We start from the raw sequence: 22,346 nt of genomic DNA on the forward strand, positions 1-22,346 counted from the left end.
GAATTGAAGTGTTTTATTTCTTTGTAAAAACTTATCAAGGGTAGTTTGAACAGTGGTTGCCTTCTTTTTGCCATTATATAATTTGCAATGTAGAGTGAATATCTTTTCTATACTTTTAGCAGTTACATTCCTTACTAAGTCCAGATCAGATACTGTATTTCGAGCACCTGATGGCAAGATGCGTAAATGCTCAGGTTATTTCAAAACCTAAGACTCTATGATACAGAAAAGAACGAAGATATAGAAGAATGAAAAGAGACAAGCAGAAGACTTACATTGTATTGATGATTAGCAACAGGTTTGTAATTGGTTGTTACAACTTTTTCCAGCTGTTGTGATAGCCTCACAGGTTTGGAAGACTCTTCTATTTGCAATCTGAAAAATAATATAAGGCATTATTAACACTCTTGTTTAGCAGAGTGAAATATGAAGAGTTATTATTTCTATAATTCTTCTTATTCAATAATATATAAAAAGGTAACCTCAGAAGATATACTAGCATTAATACTTTAAAAATGCACTGAACATATGTGACTATAATGTAGAAACCAGTACCTAAGCTAAACATACAAACTATTACAATGCCACAATGTACTTTTCACCCGCTTATTATATAGGTAAATCTTAAACCACTAAAACCAAGAAGCTAATCAGCCTTAAATTTCTGGGGGAAAAAAAATCTTCATGTAAAAATAAATCATCTTAAATTACATGGTGTAAAATCAATCAAGTTATTAATTCAAAATGTCTACTCAGCTGATAAAAGATAAAGGCAAATAAAAAGAGAATATATCAACACTCAAGGTTTACTGAACAGCACAGATAGAGAACACGTCTATCATCACAGAAATCTCTACTAGACAGCACTGCTCTAGAACTGCTGCAGGACACCATCTAAATGGATCCTGTCTCTACAAAAAATTAAGAAAAAACAATTAGCCAGGCACAGTGTCTGTAGTCCTAGCTGCTCAGGAGGCTGAGGTGGTAGGATCACTAGAGCCTGGGAGGTCGAGGCCACAGTGAGCTGTGATTGTGCCACTGCACTCCAGCTTGGGCAACAGAGTGAGACCATGTCTCAGAAAATAAAATATAACTCAAAACACTGCTTTTGAAAATATATGCCACCATTTATAGTATATTATAAAACATAATAGTTGACTAGTACATGTATATTTAAGTAGCAATCTTAGGATATTTTGTTTTATATTAAGTATAGAAAGACTCATAATCATTTACTTATTTAGAAAATTAATTCACTTCGTGTATCAGCACAGTAAATTTAAAAAACTGTTTTAAGGAAGGAAAAGTACAGCTTTCTAAGCCAACTATTTTAATGATGCAAAAGTTATCACTGTACCTTTTAAACTCATCAGTAAGATACCAAAATACAAGATTTTAATATATTTAAGAAAACTGCATAACATATCTAGTTAAATTATAATTGAAGAGTAAGTGTAAAACAAGCATTATTGGACAAAAGCTTATGTTTATTATTTATAGATCCTCATTGAGAAACTACTCAAGAATTTATTTCAGTAAGAAGGAAAATGAATCCAACAGGAACCAGTGAGACGCAATGGTTACAGCAAAAAAATTGAAAACCATGTTAGAAAATTGGCTTTAATTTAAAAAAAAGGCAGTTTATTTTTTTTTATTATTATTTTTTTTAATGGTGAAACTAACATGAAAGATGAGAAGGAAGAGATCAGACTGGATGCATTTTAAGTTTGTTTGTTTTCTAAATGTTCTGCAATAAGCATCTATTACTTTTATAACCCGAAGAAGTACACTTTCTTAAAAAGAGAAGAAATACTATAATTTCTTGGATGGTTCATTTGAAAACCACAAAAATGCTGGCTATTAAAAAATAATACGAGTTTAACACTATGTATTATTTTATTTGAATGGGGCTTTAAATTATTTGGATCAATAAAACAGAAACTAAAAACAATTTCCATTTTAAATTCCTTCAAGAGCAGAATTAAGTATAAAAGGTGCTTGGTTGTATAATGTTCCTATTATTTAATTCCTTGGATGAAGATAATTCTGTATTTACTTCTGTTTATTTTCAGGTATATACTATCAAACTGCTGAGAAGATATAAGATATCTACCAGCTGCCTTTTCAATTTGAAATCTAAAAATGTCACAGGTTTTGTTTTTACCATGATCCCCAAATTCAGTGTACTCACTTCTGTATGGAAATGTAAATATTTAAATTATTCCAGTTATTTATAAATCCGTACTTATCCTTTAAATACATAAGATTGACTTACTTTATAAAGTACAAAAAATTCTCTGGAAGTGTCTTTAGAAACTTACTGGATATGTAACCATAAATAATACTTACAATTATACTTTGCTTTTCATGTGCCACATCGAGTTTCTATGAACATGGATTAAATTTTCTTGCTAAGACTGAGAAGTCAACTAGCTAGAGTCTAGAAGGGAGATGTGCGACCCAAGGATGGATTTAGATTTATGATTCTTCGATGGCCTCTTACTATTCTCAGGGTGCAAGCACAAGTTCCTTCATAGGACTTTAAGACTCTCTGGGATCTAGTTCCTGCATATCTCTCCGGTTATCCTGTATCTGCCTCTGGCTGCAGCTGTGCCACAGCCAGACTCTGGAAGGAGCCTCTTGCTGTCAATCATCCAGCAAGTGTTTACTGGGTACCCACTTCTGCCAGGCACTGGGTTAGAGGTTGGAGACACAGCAGTAAAGACTTGCTCTAGTGGAAGACAAGCATTTAATACTATAATTAACTGCAGTACTGAAGATGACCAAGGGTGATGGAGGGATGGCAGGACAACTGAATGCATACTGATAAAAAGAAAATACTAATCCCAACATGTTCATTTTGAGGGTAAACTGGAGCAGAGCTGCTCATGCTTATAAGAGATAAGGCGGGCTGGGCGTGGTGGCTCACACCTGTAATTTGGGAGGTGGAGGCAGGCAGATTACTTGAGGTCAGGAGTTCAAGACCAGCCTGGGCAACACGGTGAAACCCCGTCTCTATTAACAATACAAAAATGAGCTGGACATGGTGGTGCATGCTGGTAATCTCAGCTAGTCAGGAGGCTGAGGCATTAGAATCGCTTGAACCCAGAAGGCAGAGGTGGCAGTGAGCCAACATCGTGCCACTGCACTCCAGCCTGGGTGACAGAGTGAGACCCTGTCTCAAAAAAAGAAAAACAAAAAAGAAGAGATAAGACAAAAAGATTAGGTGGAAATGATTCCTCCGAGGAAAGTTATGTCAAAGCTTCTAAGAGATAACCCTTCAGAGAGAGAAAAATGATTGAAGACAGATACAGGAATGTTTACAAAGTGTCAGGACAGCTAAATGTGTTAACTTGGTGGGGTGTGGAAGTGGTGGGAAATACAGCTAAGTGTCAGTCTGTTTCTGAACATACCTGTGTCCTAATCTTAGCCCCATCTCCCTCTAATGCAATCAGCTCTCAGGGGTCTGGCCTCTCTAAATGGTAATCTGTTATGTTGCCACTAAATTATCTTCCCTGTTTCAGTCATCTCCACGATTTGATCTTACGAGACATTCAAGGAAGGAGGCATGCACTAGCTCCTTCCTTCCATATTAAATGATTGTTCCCATTACTTCACAATTTGAAATTTCCTCAGGGTTTCAGTTTGTTTAGTGAAGTGCTTCTTTATAAACGGTAGCTTATTCTGGTCACACTCTAACACTTGAATTTATTTGTAGCCACTGCATCCAGACTCAGGTTTATGTAGCATACTTTCAATTTTAATTCAACAATTCTAAAAGCCAATTTCATCACTCATACAGTGTCATGTAGTTTTTATCCTCAAAGCATTTAACCTTTTACATAAAGGAAAACACTGATATTAAAAAAAAAACTCATTTAAAAAATTTAACTGTTCTATTATACATTTAAAAGGAAACCACAAGGGTTTTAATTAAAAGAGGACATCTTATGATTCAAAACTAAAAGGTTAATGCATGAACTGAAAATATAATAAAGAACTAAATCTTAAAGTACTTTAACTCACTTTGAATCATTTAAAATAATTTAGCAGGGTTCTTTACTTAACACTAAATAATTCACTTAACACTATCTCATGAATCGTCAAGAACAATTGGCAACTCCATTTCATCACTGAACAGTGTACTAAATTAAACATTACCAACCTCAATATGCTTTCAAAGTCAAGGTAAGGTTTATCTAGGTTTGTACAAAATAATATAATTTGGAAATACGTGGTTTGTAAAGCAGAACAACAAACTACATAGAGAGGTATTAGTCTGACCTGGGAGTGAGCTAAAACGCTACCCTGACCATTTTAAAAAATGAGTCTCCACTTTTCAGAAAATTTAAAAATACAGTGTTGTTTTCAAGAAACAGAAATAGAAAAATAATGGCCGATCACTTAGATACAGCCAGGCTACGTTTTACTTTATTTTGTAAACCATAAAAAAAATACTTGGTGCTAGCTGGGAGTGATGGTTCACGCCTGTAATCCTAGCACTTTAGGAGGCAGAGACAGGCAGATCGCCTGAGGTCAGGAGTTCAAGACCAGCCTGGTCAACATGGTGAAACCCAGTCTTTCCCAAAGATACAAAAAAAATGAGCTGGGCGTGTGGCAGGTGCCTGTAATTCCAGCTACTCAGGAGACTGAGGCAAGAGAATCACTTGAATCCAGGAGGCAGAGGTTGCAGTGAGCTATTGTGCCACTGCACTCCAGCCTGGGCGACAACAGCAAAATTTCATCTCAAAAAAAACCAAAAACCAAAAAACAAAAAAAACTTGGTGCAAATTCAGAATATAAATACATATTCTTCAAATGCCAGGACTAACCATGTCTTCTGGTATTCCCCACAGGCATAGAGAAAGTGCTTGGAAACATATAGTACATTTATAAAATAATTGCTATGCTAGTCATAAATCATGCATATCTATTTGTCACAATGCAAGACTATTAAGTATCAAGTAACAAATTTAGTCAAGCTTGAACTAGAATTCATTCTAATGAAATAAAACTCCATTTATTTTAAAAAATCAGGCCTGGCACAGTGGCTCACGCCTGTAATCCCAGCACTTTGGGAGGCTGAGGTGGGTGGATCATGAGGTCAGGAGTTGGAGACCAGCCTGGCCAACATGATGAAACCCCGTCTCCATTACAAATACAAAAATTAGCTGGGTATGGTGGTGTGTGCCTGTAATCACAGCTACTCGGGAGGCTGAGGCAGGAGAATCGCTTGAACCCAGGAGGAGGAGGTTGTGGTGAGCTGAGATCTCGCCAATGCACTCATGCCTGAGCAACGGAGCGAGACTCCATCTCAAAAACAGACAAACAACAACAACAAAAACTGCAATTTTAATTTTAGGGAACTTTAGAATGGTATTCTTGGAAATTCAAGTTGGTGAAGTATGAAAGTAGTCCCTAAATTATTTGCCTGAGTTATAACATCAAAAACACTAAAATACTTGGGAAAAAATAAAATACAGGATACAGGTGGCCAGGCGTGGTGGCTCATGCCTGTAATCCCAGCACTTTGGGAAGCTGAGGCAGGTGGATCACGAGGTCAGGAGATCAAGACCATCCTGGCTAACATGGTGAAACCCCATCTCCACTAAAAATACAAAAAATTAGCTCGGCGTGGTGGTGGGTGCCTGTAGTCCCAGTTACTTGGGAGGCTTAGGCAGGAGAATTGCTTGAAGCCAGGAGGCGGAGATTGCAGTGAGCTGAGATCACACCACTGCACTTCAGCCTGGGTGACAGAGACTCCATCTCAAAAACAAAACAAACCAACAAAAAAGCCAGGTATCTGTCTAACAGAATAGCTTATATTCAGGAAGCTTAATTTAATTTAATTTGAGATAGCGTCTCTCTCTGTTGCCCAGACTGGAGTGCAGTGGCGTGATACCAGCTCACCACAGCCTCTGCTTCCCAGGTTAAAGCGATTCTTGGGATTACAGGCATGCACTACCACGCCTGTTTTTTTTGTTTGTTTGTTTGTTTTGTATTTTTAGTAGAGACAGGGTTTCACCATGTTCGTCAGGCTGGTCTCGAACTCCTGTCCTCAAGTGATCTGCCCGCCTTAGCCTCCCAAAGAGCTGGGACTACAGGCGTGAGTCACCGTGCCCAGCCAAGAAGGAAAGGGGGGATGAGGCATAAAAGCTTATACATTGGGTACAGTGTACACTATTTGGGTGATGGGTGCATCAGAATCTCACAAAGCACCACTAAGGAAATTACTCATGTAACCAAACACCACCTGTTCCTCAAAAACCTACTAAAATTAAAACAAATTTTTTTTTTTAAAAAAGAACAATTGGGCTCAGCTTTCTGGCTTCAGCAACTATAACCTAAGCAGGGTAGACAGACTACATCACTGTAAAACTGTTTCCTATGGGACTCACCATATTTTACTAGAAAATTTGTAAATTACATGCTCCATTTTCAGATGTAGAAAAACTATTCCAGTTGAAAATAAGAGAAGAAAAATTACCACCTTCTATTTTGAATTTTTAATGTTTTACATAAAGATACCAGTTTCTCTTTCCGCCTCACACTTACATTAAAATAGATACAAACATCTGATGTAGTAAGCTTCAAGAGTAACTCTTTCCTCCGGACAAGAAATAAGGACCAGCTGGGCAGAGCGGCTCATGCCTGTAATCCCAGCATTTTGGGAGGCCAAATCACTTGAGGTCAGGAGCTCAAGACCAGCCTGGCCAACATGATGAAACTCCATCTCTACTAAAAATACAAAAAATTAGCCAGGCATGGTGGCTCACATCTGTAATCCCAGCTACTCGGGAGGCTGAGGCAGGAGAATCGCTTGAACCCAGGAGGCAGAGGTTGCAGTGAGACAAGATTGTGCCACTGCACTCTAGCCTGGGCAACAGAGTGAGACTCTGTCTCAAAAAAAGAGACAGAAATAATGACTAACAATGACTATCATTGTATAACCTTGGTTATATAAAATTAAATAGCTTTGTTACTACTATAAGGAAATAGTCAAGATCAACTTCTGGAATTACTAGTCTCTCTATTATTATTATCTAAAGAAGAAGTTTTAGCTCATATTTTTTCCCATCAAAAAAACAAAGCTCAAGGGCTACCTAGCATAGAAATACAACACGAATAAAATGACAACTGTAACAAAAATAAGACATTTAAAGAACACTTACTGTGTGCTGGAAACTGTGGTAAGAACTTTTCCTATATCATCTCAATATCATTTTTTCCTCATAGTAAGCAAAAACAAAACAAAATCGGATTTTTCTCTTTTCAATCTAGGGTTCATGCGATTAATCCTAACTCTATATGGTCCCAAAAAGGCCATGTAACAGAGTAAAATCTCTAATTAAAATCTCATGAGGGGCTGGGCGCGGTGGCTCAAGCCTGTAATCCCAGCACTATGGGAGGCCGAGACGGGTGGATCACGAGGTCAGGAGATCGAGACTATCCTGGCTAACACGGTGAAACCCCGTCTCTACTAAAAAAAATACAAAAAAACTAGCCAGGCGATGTGGCGGGAGCCTATAGTCCCAGTTACTCGGAAGGCGGAGGCAGGAGAATGGCGTAAACCCTGGAGGCAGAGCTTGCAGTGAGCTGAGATCCGGCCACTGCACTCCAGCCTGGGCGACAGAGCGAGACTCCGTCTCAAAAAAAAAAAAAAAAAAAAAAAAAAAAAAATCTCATGGAACTTAGTTCAAAGTAATTTCTCCTTGACAATTATCAGCCTCCCTACAACTAACACAATTCTATACACACACAGAAAGAGCACATTCTCCTTTACAACACTGAAAAAAAGATTCCTAGTAAGTCAATGTCACTAAGTCATTGGGACATAACCATGGTTATAATTACCCTTGTCAAAATTACAGTTGGGCCACTGTATCTGCATATTGGGCACATGCAGATTCAACAAACTGTGGATAGAAAATATTTGTTTAAAAAAACCCAAAAAACTGGCTGGGCACAGTGGCTCACGCCTATAATCCCAGCACTTTGGGAGGCCAAGGCTGGTGGATCACTTGAGGTCAGGAGTCTAAGACCAGCCTGGCCAACATGGTGAAACTGTGTCTCTATTAAAAATACAAAAATTAGCCAGGTGTGGTGGCAGCTGCCTGTAATCCCAGCTACTCAGGAGGCTGAGGCAGGAGAACCGTTTGAACCCAGGAGGTGGAGGCTGTGCAACTGCACTCCAGTCGGAGTGACAAAGCAAGACTCCGTCTCAAAAATCAAACAAAAACCCCAAAAAACAACAATAAAACAAAATGAATTAAAAAAAAAAAAAGTATAACCACTACTTACACAGCATTTACATTGTTAGGTATTGTAAGTAATCAAGAGATTTAATAACATATCGGTCCCCAACCTTTATGGCACCAGGGACTGGTTTTGTGGAAGACAATTTTTCCACCGACAGTGTGGAGGGTGTGGCAGATGGTTTTTGGATGAAACTGTTCCATTCCAGATCATCAGACATTAGTTAGATTCCCATAAGGAGCATGCAACCTAGATCTCTCGCATGTGCAGTTTACAGAAGGGCTCATGCTCCTTTGAGAATCTAATGCCACTGCTGATCAGAACAGAGGCGGAGCTCAGGCAGTAATGCTCGCTTGCCCCTGCTCACTCCTCCTGTGTGGCCTGGTTCCTAACAGGCATGGACCAGTATGCGGCCCAGGCGTTGGGGACCCCGATTTAAAGTACACAGAAGGATGCAGGTAGGTTATATGCAAATACAACACGATTTTATATAAGGGACTTGAGCATCCGAGAATTTTGGTATCTGAGGGCGTCCTGGAATCAGTCCCCTGGGGATACCAAGAAATAACTGTACTTCATTCTTACATTTTGTGAAAAGTTATGTACTATACTGAGAATTTAATTTGCAAATTACTTTGTATATTCTGAAAACATAAAATCCATGTAATAAAAATGATAGTAGCACATACATCCTCCAAATATTTTATAGAATGAACACTGGTAAGACCTAACTAAATGAAAAAATGCCAAACTCTCAACCTAAACTGCTGGCAGATTTGGAAGAGAAATCTGTAAGTTTTAGCCAATAAATCCTCCATTTATCTCATTTGAAAGTATAGCATTTCTCATATAATAGCAACTCCATAAATATTCTTTAAGCAAATGGATAAATGACACCTTTGTTAGACAATTAGATCACAAAGAAAAAGGCCGAGTCCCATATTAACAAATACCATAATTCTGCCTAATTTTATACATGTGGACTATTTTCATGTCTAAGTAAAACCCTAATACTGCCTTGCTAATTTCATTATCAACGGAATTAAACAACTACAAAAACCCTAAACAACACATGTTTCCACCAGCAACTGTCAATGTAAAAGTCATTTAAAAACATAAATATATCACTTCAGCATTCATCTATCTTTTGTGCATCTGATTGCAATTTGTTATTTTTTAAAGGGTAAGTTCTACAAAAGAAAATGTATTTTCTAAACATATGTATATGTATTTCATTTTTGAAAGGGGGAGATGGAGGCTGATATTTGCAGGGTGAAAGAAGGAAAAAAGTTTTCATGGCAAGAAGCAGGAAGAGCAGTAGAGTGCTGAGACTGCCCGTGAGTGGGAGCAAACACACTTGGCCCAAAGTCAGTTTAAAAAAAAAAAAAGAGGTTCCAGCAGAAGGCGCAGCTTGGAAGAAGGCAGACAGAAGGCTGGGAGAAAGTCCAGGTGAAGTAATAGGGTGAGGGCTGAGCTGATACACGAATATGAAAAAGTTATGAAGAAGCCTAGTTTTAAAACAGCACCTTTATAGGAAGTTTCAGTATTTTGGGAGTAAGATGTTTTTCAGAGGACTGAAATAGTAAGTATATATCAATCTATTAGAATGTGAATCTAAGTGGCAATGAGGAAATTTTAGGGCTTTGAATTAACAAGTAAATGTATTATATCCTTATCTGGCAGGGGTACTGAAGAGATTGCAGATAGTAAATATTAAATGACGTGGGCAAGTATCTCTGGAAATATTGATTAATTATCTGTAAGCTTCATGAAAACAGGGACCATGATCATATGCCTAGGGCCCAAAAAAGGCATGTAAAACCCAGTGTGTTGAATAAACAAATAAGGGGGAAAAAAGAAAAGTCTCAGGCTCCATTTCATCAGAGAGGGTTATTTTGTTTTCAAATCATAAGGCTTACAGTAATATAGGTTAACATTTAGATTCAGCATTTAAGAGAATAGATATAAAATGCATTAAGGCTTGCTTTTCACTCTTTAGGAAATAGCCAGTAAAGGAAAATGCTCCACTGTTGACTTGAACTGTCCAATATGGTAGTCACTAGCCGTATGTGTCTATTTAAATTAATTAAAAATACATAAAATTAAGAATTCACCTCCTCAAGGACACTAGCCACCTTTCAAGTGCTTAACCGTCACATGTAGCTAGTGGCTATCATATAGGACAACAAAAATACAACACACTTCTACCACTGCAGAAAGTCTATTGGATGGTGTAAGAGAATCACAAACTCAAATGTCTACAGGGGCCTGTCCAGTGCAGTAGGATGTAAGAGAGAGAGGTTGGGGCTAGAGCAAACCAGAAAATAGAGAATATGCTCCACCCCAGGTGGGTAGCAAGTCCTCAGCTCTGTAGGAATGTAGGCACAGTATTTATCAGATCTGCTAATTATTTAAGAATGCAGATATATATATATATATATTGTATTTATTTACTCTTTTTTAGGCAGGGTCTTGTTCTGTTGCCCAGGTTGGAGAGCGCAGTGGTCTGTGGTATGATCATGGCACACTGCAGCCTCAACCTCCTGGGCTCATTCGATCCTCCTGCCCCAGCTGCCCTAGTGGCTGGGAAAAAAGGTACATGCCACCACGCCTGACTAATTTTTGTAATTTTTTTTTTTTTCTCGTAATAACAGGGTTTTGCCATGTTGCCCAGGCTGGTCTCAAACTCCTGAGCTCCAGTGATCCGCCCACCTGGGTCTCCCAGAGTGCTGGGATTACCGGCATGAGTCGCCATACTCAGCCAAGAATTTACAATTTTCTTTCCTTTTTTTGAGAGGGAGTTTCCCTCTTGTCACCCAGGCTGGAGTGCAATGGTGTGATCTCAGCTGCCTGCAACCTCTGCATCCCAGGTTCAAGTGATTCTCCTGCCTCAGCCTCCCGAGTAGCTGGGATTACAGGCACCCACCACCATGTCCGACTAATTTTTGTATTTTTGGTAGAGACAGGGTTTTGCCATGTTGGCCAGGCTGGTCTTGAACTCCTGACCTCAGGCGATCCAACCACCTTTGCCTCCCAAAGTGCTGGGAATACAGGTGTGAGCCACTCTGCCCGGTCGGTAATTATAATTTTCTGTGAAATCATTTAACAAACATTGCTAACTAATTCAATTTTTTAAATGAGCAATTCTCCCATACCAAACCAAACCAACAGAAAACCCTTTCAAAACCAAAACACATACACCAGCTATACCAGGTCACTAGTTGGCTGTTCTGATCTATATATATCTATATTCCAGGGGTTTTTCACTTTAAACAAAGCAGCAGCAAAGAGTTATTACTAGAAGCAGCAAAGTCATGACACAAGTGGGAAATAACCACTGGTATCAAGACTACAGTCTTTGAAAGGAACAGCAATTCCCTTTCCCTCCATCCCCGTGCTCCCATCCTAAGGTGAATCCATGAGTTGGCTGATGGGCTCTCCTAGATTGTTCTTAGGACAGTGCATGGCAGTTGGTGTTCAGGCTAAGAATTAAAACAAAAAACAAAACAAAACAAACCCTCTACGTAATACAGAAATTGGATCATTTTTGGCATATAAAACCAGCATCTTCACAGGATTCAACCTAATAGCTTCCTCTTAGTGAAAGACTTAATACTGACTTGAATTCTTCTACATGAGAATATAATTCAAATCCCTAAGTCCCAGCAGAACTGTGACATGCCCATGACCACAAAGCTTGTAAGGGGCAGAGCGGAGGGAAAAATTCAAATTCCTTGTTCTGTGTTCATCACCTGTATCATAATTGCATCTTAGATATAATGAAGCAATGCAGGCATCTTTTTAAGCTTATTAACTATATACTATCCCAATTTAAAATATTTATAGCTATTTAAGAAAATATATAATGTCCACACTATGTCCATTACATGCCATAAAAATATGGCAGCTTACAGCTTTGGGTAATTTCTTACACATCTGATTCAAATGTGTTCCGAAGGGGCCTATGCCCAGTGAGGGAATGATGAGTCACACTGGACTTTGTTTTCTCCAAGATTTCTGTTAGAAACAACAAGCATCCACAAGTTTTTGGTATGTGTTGAGTAAGGTCAAATAGACGACAGACTAATGGAGTCTTTTTGTTCGTGTCTTGTTTTTATTTTTTTAAATTACTGTCTAACTTCTGTTTTTCAGAGAAACACTGTAAGACTGTCAATCCACTGCCTAACTTTCACTTTTCTAGGAAGAGTACATCACCAGCATTCCAGAGTCACTATATTACCTCTGTTAGCTAGACAACACAAGATCTCCACTAAACAGTCCAAAATATAAGCATCTTACCTTATGATCAGAACATTTCGACTATCTTACCTAGCTTCCTTATCTCTTAAGATTCTTTCCTTTTGAAATATCTGTATCTGGAACTTGAAGATATGTTCAGGGGATGCTTTTACCTTAAGCAGTGGCATTACTTCTAAGTCACCAGCACTCTGGTTGCAAACAAGCACACAGATGCCCAAACTGGGGAGGGCCCGGGGAGGCAGGCAGCTCACCTAACAACTGCTTCTCATGAATCTGTGAGCAACAAGATAACTAAGACTGCACTGCCCGGAGATTTTGTCCAAATAATTATACATTTTGGTTACTTTCAATTTATTCACTGCAATATTTTTTTTCTCCCCTCCCCCCCTTTTTTTTTTTTTTTTTTTTTTTTTTGAGAATTTCACTCTTGTTGCCCAGACTGGAATACAATGGTGCGATCTCGGCTCACCGCAACCTGTGCCTCCCAGATGCAAGCGATTCTCCCGCCTCAGCCTTCCAAGTAGCTGGGACTAGAGGCATGCACCACCATGCCCGGCTAATTTTGTCTTTTTAGTAGAGATGGGGTTTCTCCATGTTGATCAGGCTAGTCTCAAACTCCCAACCTCAGGTGATCTGCCCGCCTCGGCCTCCCAAAGTGCTGGGATTACAGGCGTAAGCCACCGCGCCTATTTTTTTTTCTTTACTTCAAGTCAGGCATGAATTATCATGCTACTTAATGAAAGCAAACTGCTTTTCATCTTGGAAAGTTCAGATTCCAAAATAAATGTTGTGTGACAGGGAAGAGGAATGAGGGACTGGGAAGAGGGAGGGAAGGCAGAAGGGACAGCACGTGATGGAAGAAACTCTTTACTGCTAATGCTTTTCCTGTTAAGCAGGCACTCTAGACACTATTTTAGTACAGGCATAAAGTAGAAATATATGAGGGGAAAAAACATTGAGCTGATCAGGGACCATTTATTACTCCTCAATACATGACCAAGTGGCTACTCTTTCCATGAAAGAAATAAAATCACCTTAAACTCCAACGGATGATAAATGAGAAAATACTTGAGTTTTATTCTTTAAAAACTTTTCAGGCCAGGCGCGGTTTGGGAGGCCGAGGTGGGAGGATTACCTGAGTTTGGGAGTTTAAGACCAGGCTGGCCAACATGGTGAAACCTTGTCTCTACTAAATACACAAAAAATTAGTCAAGTCAAGTGCAGCAGCGCGCACCTGTAATCCCAGCTACTCTGGAGGCTGAGGCAGGAGAATGGCTTGTACCTGGGAAGCGGAGGCTGCGGTGAGCTGAGATCACGCCACTGCACTCCAGCCTGGGCTACAGAGTGAGACTTCAACTCAAAAACAAACAAACAAAAACCTTTTCAAACTCTAACTCCAAATAAAGTGCCTAAATAATTTGATATGGTTCCCAGGAGTGGGGATGAAAGCTTTTCTATTAGAAGAATCAGTAATATTTATAACTCAATATTAAAGAGAGTAAAAATGAAGTATCTTTTGTTTTCAGATCCATGCCAGTAATTTTGCATTAAAAATTAGAGACTAAAGCAAATTTATGGCATACAAAATAGCCTTAAATAATACTTGGAGTAAAAGAATGTACCATGGTATGGCAGGTCTGAAACCAAGCTCTGGTTTTAAGTTCCAGTTCCATCCCTAGGTGTGATCTTGGTCAAGTTACTCAACTTCTTTAGTCCTTTGGTGCTCTCATGGAAAACAATGAGAATTGTAACAGAAATAAGTGAGATAATCTTTATAAAACTCTCAGTAAATAGCCTGTCCCATAGTATGTATTCAGTATATTTTAACTATTATTGTACATCTTATTATCATTCCAGTACCCATATTGAACAGAAATGTATGGGAGTTATTTGAATAAGCATAACTTTTAATATTTATTTAGTTTACATATTGGATTTTAGAATCAAAACTTGTAAAATATGTGTTCATCCTTTATGTATTCTGATAGGGGATATTTAGCTATATTAGATCAAAAAGTATTTTATCTCTTCTGATGTTTCAAAGATTAAAAAAATTTCTTCCTACATGTCATTCAGCTGCAGGTAAAACATGTAATGTTCATGGAAGTGCTAATTATAACCAATGATAATTTAACCACAACACCCAAAAACATGAAAATATGGCAGCTTACAGTTTTGGGTAATTCCTTATACATCTGATTTAAATAATTCACTAATCTTTAGGTATATTTTTTAGATTTAATCTTTTAGGGTACTCAAATCAATTTCTCATATGACTTTCAACCAGTAGTGAATAGAATGTCTGAGTTTAACAGAAGTAGAAAAAATAATTTCATTGGAACATCTCCTGAAATTATACAGATTACTCATGATAACCATTTATTTAAACTAGTCTCAAAATTATTTCTCAATATTCCTTGTCATATTAAAATATGACTCAAGGTTATATAATTTTCTTCACAGGAGACAGGGTCACTTTCAGACAAACTGCATAGTGGGTGCAAATGAATAAAAAGCAACTGTTTTATTCCTCTTCTGCTCTTTATCATATCATAATTATCTATTTCACTTAGACTAGTGTCCCTATTTTTCACTTCCTTGACCCTTTTGGTTGATTTTTCTATACAGCTCTAGATTATTTCATATGCACTATTTTACCTCAACAGTCAGAAGGGCTAATGCTTTTAGGGAACACTAAACAATAACACTTAGGCACCTTTCCTCCCATAATCCCAAAAGATTAGATTTTTATACTCCACACTAATCTACACTGAGCCTCATAAACTTGTGTGTGTGTGTGTGTGTGTGTGTGTGTGTGTGTGTGTGTGGCGGGGGGTGGGCAGTGAGGAACCAATTTAGAAAGCACTTAGCAATCTTCTTGACACTATCATTTCAATATACACAACTCAGGAGACTTCACTATCCATTTCTTCTCCCAGATTATTTTCATAAATATAAAGTGAGTTATGCCTAAGTACTAATTCTAGGACCTCCTACTGATTAAACTCTCCCATTTAGATAAGTAATTCACTTCCACCGTTCGATTCCTTGCCAACTCCCCATCTACAAGAGTCCACAGAGTCCCATGATGGTATGTATGACTCAGGGGAATGAACAGTATAGGGGAACTGCAGGCCATAGACAGTGGGCCAGTTCAGTGTGATGCATGTGGAACTACCAAGCCCTTGAACATTCTCAAGTCACATCATACACATTTTGATTAGAAATACTTGGGAAATGAGCCGGGCGCGGTAGCTCACGCCTGTAATCCCAGCACTTTGGGAGGCTGAGGCGGGCGAATCACGAGGTCAGGAGATCGAGACCATCCTGGCTAACATGGTGAAACCCCGTCTCTATTAAAAACACAAAAAATTAGCCGGGCATGGTGGTGGACGCCTGTAGTCCCAGCTACTTGTGAGGCTGAGGCAGGAGAATGGCGTGAACCCGGGAGGCAGAGCTTGCAGTGAGCCGAGATTGCGCCACTGCACTCCAGTCTGGACGACAGAGCAAGACTCCATCTCAAAAAAAAAAACTTGGGAAATGAATTCTTTCTCTAGAAAACAATTAAATGCAATCTAGATAGTGGCATCAGGCACAAGACTACCACAAAAAGATCTCCTTTCCATCCCTCTTTTCTATTTTGTAATTGGTTTTGTACTTTTCTGCTAAACAGTAAAAAAATCCTACAGCAAACACGCTAATATAGAAAATAAAATAACAGCCAGGTGCGGTGGTTCACCACTCCTAGGTAAGTGCCACGCGGACTGGTGTCTGGGAAGAGAGCCTGGGGGGGGAGATCACCTGAGGTTAACAACAGGAGTTTGAGACCAGCATCGGTTCCAACATGGTGAAACCGCCGTCTCTACTAAAAATACAGATAAATAAATAATAATAATCATAAATAAATAAATAAAATAAAATAAAATAAAAGTTAGTCCAGATGTGTGGTGGGTGCCTGTACGTCCCAGCTACTCGGGAGGCTGAGGCAGGGAGAATCACTTTGACCCGGGAGTGGACGGTTGCAATGAGCCAAGATCATGCCACCTCCGCACTGCAGCTGGGAGCGAGAGCGGGGACTCTATCTCAGAAAAAAAAAAAAGGAAAGAAACGTATATGGACATTAATTTCAATTTTTACTTCATCAAATCTCCATTTAATTTGCTAATTTCATTAGCATTTCAAACTGCTAATCAAACATTAGAAACAAAAACAAAGGTAAGTGCCTCCCCCTACATTTGTCCATAAGAAGTCAAGAAGAAAACTCAAGTTAAGCCTATCCTGTGCCAAAATGATGCACCATAATGCATTACTTGTTAGATAATGTAACGCTTTTCCTTTCCATTAAGAACTGAAATGTATTCATTAAGGACGAAGTTTGGTTTTGAGAATTTAGTCTCACAAACATTAATTTTAAATAAAATTGTTTAAAATTAAAAGAGAAACTGCTGGAAATTACCAGTGATATAACAAAATTAATTCAGTTTCATACCAGAAACACTAATGTTTATAAGTTTGCCATATTGACAAAGTGCTGATAATAATTATTACTGTAAGATTTTCTATTTTCACAATGTTGTCAGTTCATGTTATTAGCCTTCTCAATAAACATTCAACAATGACCACTTTTTTGTAAGTTGCCCAAAGTGTGTATTTACTAACTAACATATAGGCTTGTGGTCTGGTATAGTCTGATACAAACATTCAACTATGATCAGTTTTTTTTTTTTTTTTTTTGAGACAGTGTCTCACTCTTGTTGCCCAGGCTGGAGTACAATGGTGCAATCTTGGCTCACCCGCAAGCTCTACCTCCCGGGTTCAAGCAATTCTCCTGCCTCAGCCTCCCGAATAGCTGGGATTACGTAAGGGCATGCACCACCACACCCGGCTAATTTTGTATCTTTAGTAGAGACGGGGTTGCTCCATGTTGGTCAGGCTGGTCTCAAACTCCCAACCTCAGGTGACCCACCTGCCTCGGCCTCCTAAAGTGCTGGAATTACAGGCATGAGCCACCGCACCCAGCATGACTACCTTTTGTAAGCTGTCCAAAGTGCATATTCACTAACTGATACACATAGGTTTCTGGTCTGGTAAAGTCTGATGAGGAATTATGCAACTCTGACATCAAATTTTCTTTTATATTGAACCCATGGATAGATTTATTAAGAACTTAATACATTATTTTATAACTTTAATAAAATAAATATTTTGTTATTAGTAGGAAAAAAAGCATTATAAAATGTTTAAGCCAGTTTTTTCCCTAAATATACAAAATATCTGATTCCATTCCAACAGATTTTGTTAAAAAACTAGTCTTAGTACAAAAGCAATTAAACTTAGCATACAGGAAAAGATTTGTGAACAAGATGCTTGTGAAAATAGTTGATTTATAAATCTAGACCCTGTATATTATTGTATGTGCACTGCTAGCTCTATTTACAAACAGCTTTATATTTCAGTCACTTATTTTATATCCTATAACAACTACAAAATGTAAGGGATATCAGGCTATTCTTCACGTAGCTCTGGTTAGTCACAGAATGACTATTATAGGACCCAAACAAATGTATAAAATGTTTTCTGCATCCTCAACATGCATGGATGGTAAAATTATAATACAGGCTATTAAAACCATAATGCATGTTCAATAAGTGATGGACAAGATTCTGTTTTATTTTCTAAGCTGTTACTAAGATGATCTGGGTTGCTTATGGCCATCTTTGCAAATGTTGCTTCGGTAGACATCTTTATAGTGGGAGATGATGAGGTTGATTCACCAGTAGGAAAGTATAAACTCCTATATTACATTTTCCAGCTGTGGCAATGGTTTTGTTTTCATTTGTGTTTCTGAGACAGAGACTCGCTCTGTTGCCCAGGCTGGAGTGCAGGGGCATGACCTCAGTTCACTGCAACCTCGGCCTCCTGGGCTCAAGTGATCCTCCCACCTCAGCCTCTTGAGTAGCTAGGACTACAGGTGCACACCACCACACCCAGCTGACTTTTCTATACTTTGTAGAGATGGGGTTTGCCATGTTGCCCAGGCTGGCCTCAAACTCCCAGACTCAAGGGATCTTCCTGCCTTGGCCTCCCAAAGTGCTGGGATTATAGGTGTGTGCCACCATGTCCAGCCAGTAATTGTTTTATACTAAGTTGTATTCTCCCGTTTCCTCTATGACTGACTAAAGATTCGTTCACAGTGTTGCGAGCTGAGGCAAGGGCAAAATCTGTGTCCATGCAACAGTCTACAGTGATATGCTCAAGTGGTAACCAAACCTACAGCCTTGGTTTCCTAGTAATATCCATTCAACAACTGAGTTAGGTAGGAACAAACGAAACATACATAACTGAATGAACGTGTGCCCATGTTTCTTCTGGTTCATTATGAAAATTAATAAGGATTTGAGCCTGCTGTGGTTTTATATAGATCAAAATGAGAATATAGATGACTAAATGGAAGTGGACTTCTATGGATTTAATTCATTCTTAAATTTTTTTTTTTTTATATTGCAGAGATGGGGTCTCACGATGCTGCCCAGACTAGAATGCAGTGGCTTTTGCAGGCACAATCATAGCATATTACTGCCTCAAACTTCTGGGCTCAAGCCTCGGCATCCCCAGTAGCTGGGAATACAGGCATGTACCACTGTACTCAGCTTTGTGGATTTAATGCATACACAAGGTAGAGCTTAAAATATGGAGTATGTTTCATAAAAGCAATTTAGATATAAAATGAACTTGGTAGTTTAAAGTGAGCCTTTACAAATTTTGTAAGAGATGGTCAAGTGATTATCTTTACATCATTTAAGATTAGATCAGATTCTTGAAATTGTAAACACTATAACCGGAAACAGGCTACACTATCTTCTCCAAATAATATCTATCAAAGAAAATGTTATTTTCTGCAAAGTACACACTTACACTATGTGAAATCTGAAGGAGATACATTTAAAAGCAAAATATATTTATGTAACTGTTATGTTTCAGTAACAACTAAAGGAACTTATGGGTGGGTAGAAGGGAATGAGGTAATGTAGTTCAAGAAGCCTGACCTAACAGAAATTATAGAATGAAGACTGGAAAAATTACTGTAATGAGAAATATTTTTCTTTTCTTTCTTTTTTCTGAGACAGGGTCCTGCTCATCACCCAGGCTGGAGTGCAGTGGCATGATCATAGCTCACCGCAGCCTCAACCTCCCGGATTCAAGCAATCCTCCTGCCTCAGCCTCCTGAGTAACTGGAACTACAGGCACATGCCACCACACTCATCTAATTAAAATTTTTTTTTATTTTTAGTAGAGACAAGATCTCACTGTGTTACCCAGGCTGGTCATGAATTCCTGGGCTCAAGTGATCCTCCTGCCGCAGCCTCCCAAAGCGCTGAGATTATAGGCATGAGCAACCATGCCCAGCCAAGAAGTCTTTTCAATTTTCACATTATACTAAAAACTGAAGTCTTATAACCAGAGTTATTTATTTAAAGCTAAGCACCCAAGATTATTAAGCAATCTCAATTTCTAACCCTTTGATCATCAACTTAACTCCTAAAAATGTTTAGGTTAGAAATTCAGTAAGCTGCTTATGATGATGGAGGCCATGTTTCTCCAGCCAGCTACTTTGATATATACAAGTATGAATCATCTTTTTCAAATTAAAATTTCTGTGATCCTATGACTATGTGATAAGTGCCAATGGAATACAACAGTGAGATCAAATAAATTCTATTCAGCAAATTTAAAAATACTATTCTGCAAAATTCGTGTTGCCTCTGAGTAGAAATCAGAATTATTAGCTGCATATCATGTCCAACTGCAGGAAGCTACCCAGGCGTACACTAACCAAGACACTGTTGCTATGGTGACTAAGTAAATATAGCAAATGGCTACTTCATTAGTGACTCCATAAAACTTTAAATGCTAGAAAAATAGATGTGAAATATCTGGCAGTATGTGGCTACCAATGTGAGCTGGGATTCAGAGAAAAATTCTTAAAAGAGAAGGTAGTTTTTAATATGCTGTTTGAAAATTAAGAAGAGGGATTCTTGTGCTAACTAGAGCCAAATCAAGCCAGAAAAAAAGAGAGAAAGAGTGGTCAACCTTTCAAGGAAAAGACCTTCATTTAGGACCAGCTGTGGTACTGATACTGATATTGAAGAGTGAAAGCCATCGGGAGTATCATTTAGGACTGCAAAACAGGAAAGGAGGACTCCCTATTGATTCACTGCTCTGTGGATGTGGTTTCAGGCCATATGGTCTCCCTCTCTCCATTGAGAGGATGAATAGGAGTGAGAGAATTTCTGTACATATTTCAACTTTGAATTCAAGAATGAAAATAGGCCGGGCGCAGAGGCTCCTGCCTGTAATCACAGCACTTTGGGAGGCCGAGGCGGGCGGATCATGAGGTCAGGAGTTCAAGATCAGCCTGGCCAATATGGTGAAACTCCATCTCTATTAAAAATACAAAAACTAGCTGGGCGTGGTGGCACACACCTGTAGTCCCAACTACTCGGGAGGCTGAGGGAGAAGAATCGCTTGAACCCGGGAGGCAGAGGCTGCAGTGAGCCAAGATTGTGCCACTGCACTCCAGCATGGGCAACAGAGTGAGACTCCGTCTCAAAAATAAAATAAAATAAAAATAAAATAAAATAAATAAAAGAATAAGAATGAAAATGAAAAAATAAAAGCTGGATATGAACTTCTGTGATACAATGACAAACAATTAATACTAGAATTGAACTTATCCTGAAGATAAATTATCTATCATTCTGCATACTTCTACTCCAAAAAACAAAAGCTGCAAACTAAAAAAAACCCAAACCTAAACACTTCTGTCTTATCCTTATGAATTTACATCGTCACTAAGAACTTTTCACTGACACCATGTAGGAACAAAAGATATTCTTACATATTAGTAGATGGTAGGTAGTGGTATTGTGACCTTTTGATGTTACAATGCCACATAAATAAAAACCCTAGTTCAAAGTCAACTTATAATTACATGACATGCAGCTAGTTATGTATAACATATCACTGTAAACAATTATATCTCAAAATGGACAATATATAAGCAGTACTAGTTTTAGTTAGACTTTTCACAAAACTACCAGACTATTTTAAAAAAAGACTGGCAATATACTCAACTTTCTGACTTGTAGTAAATACAAGACAATGCTATGGTGGCTTTTGTCCTTGCTTTTATATGTGTAAACCTTGAGAGGAAAAGCCATGCTTACCAAGTACCTCAATGTATCCTCCCCTACTTCTCCTATTAAAGTCCTTGTAATCCTGTCCTCTTTACCTCAGTAACCTGTGCACACCACCACACAAAAGAGTCTCCTTCCAACCACCGTTTCTAGTACTTTCCAGTACATCCTCTGCCTTCCCAGTACTATCTATCTGAATGGCCTTCTCATCAGCACTGCTTGAGACATACCAATTAGTACCGGAGGTACCTCTCCTATCATCCCTTTTTTCTTTTTTTTTTTTCTATTTTGAGATGGAGTCTTGCTCTGTTGCCCTGGCTGGAGTGCAGTGGCATGATCTCGGCTCACTGCAACCTCCGCCTCATGGGTTTAAGCGATTCTCCTTCCTCAGCCTCTGGAGTAGTTGGGATTACAGGTGTGTGCCACCATGTCTGGTTAATTTTTGTATTTTTAGTAGAGATAAGGTTTCACCATTGTTGGCCAGGCTGGTCTCAAACTCCTGACCTCAAGTGATCCACCCACCTCGGCCTCCCAAAGTGCTGGGATTACAGGCGTGAGTCACCACGCGAGGCCTCTCCTACCATACTTAAGCACCCTAACCACACATAGGTTGCCATTATTAAACTTTTTACC

At 38.7% G+C, this 22,346-nt stretch overlaps 1 protein-coding gene across 1 annotated transcript in view; it reads right to left on the reverse strand.

The window, feature by feature from the left end:
* Window positions 1-215: 215 nt before the first annotated feature.
* Window positions 216-22,346, reverse strand: part of GTF2F2 (general transcription factor IIF subunit 2) — a 141,798-nt gene continuing 119,667 nt past the window's right edge. Inside the window, exon 6 of the mRNA XM_017870981.1 lies at window positions 216-375. Coding sequence (XP_017726470.1) covers window positions 216-375 — 160 coding nt within the window. The remainder of the gene's footprint in view (window positions 376-22,346) is intronic.

This window comes from Rhinopithecus bieti, unplaced genomic scaffold (genome assembly GCF_001698545.2).
Source record: "Rhinopithecus bieti isolate Rb0 unplaced genomic scaffold, ASM169854v2 scaffold_5273, whole genome shotgun sequence".
Classification (NCBI taxonomy): Eukaryota; Metazoa; Chordata; class Mammalia; order Primates; family Cercopithecidae; genus Rhinopithecus; species Rhinopithecus bieti.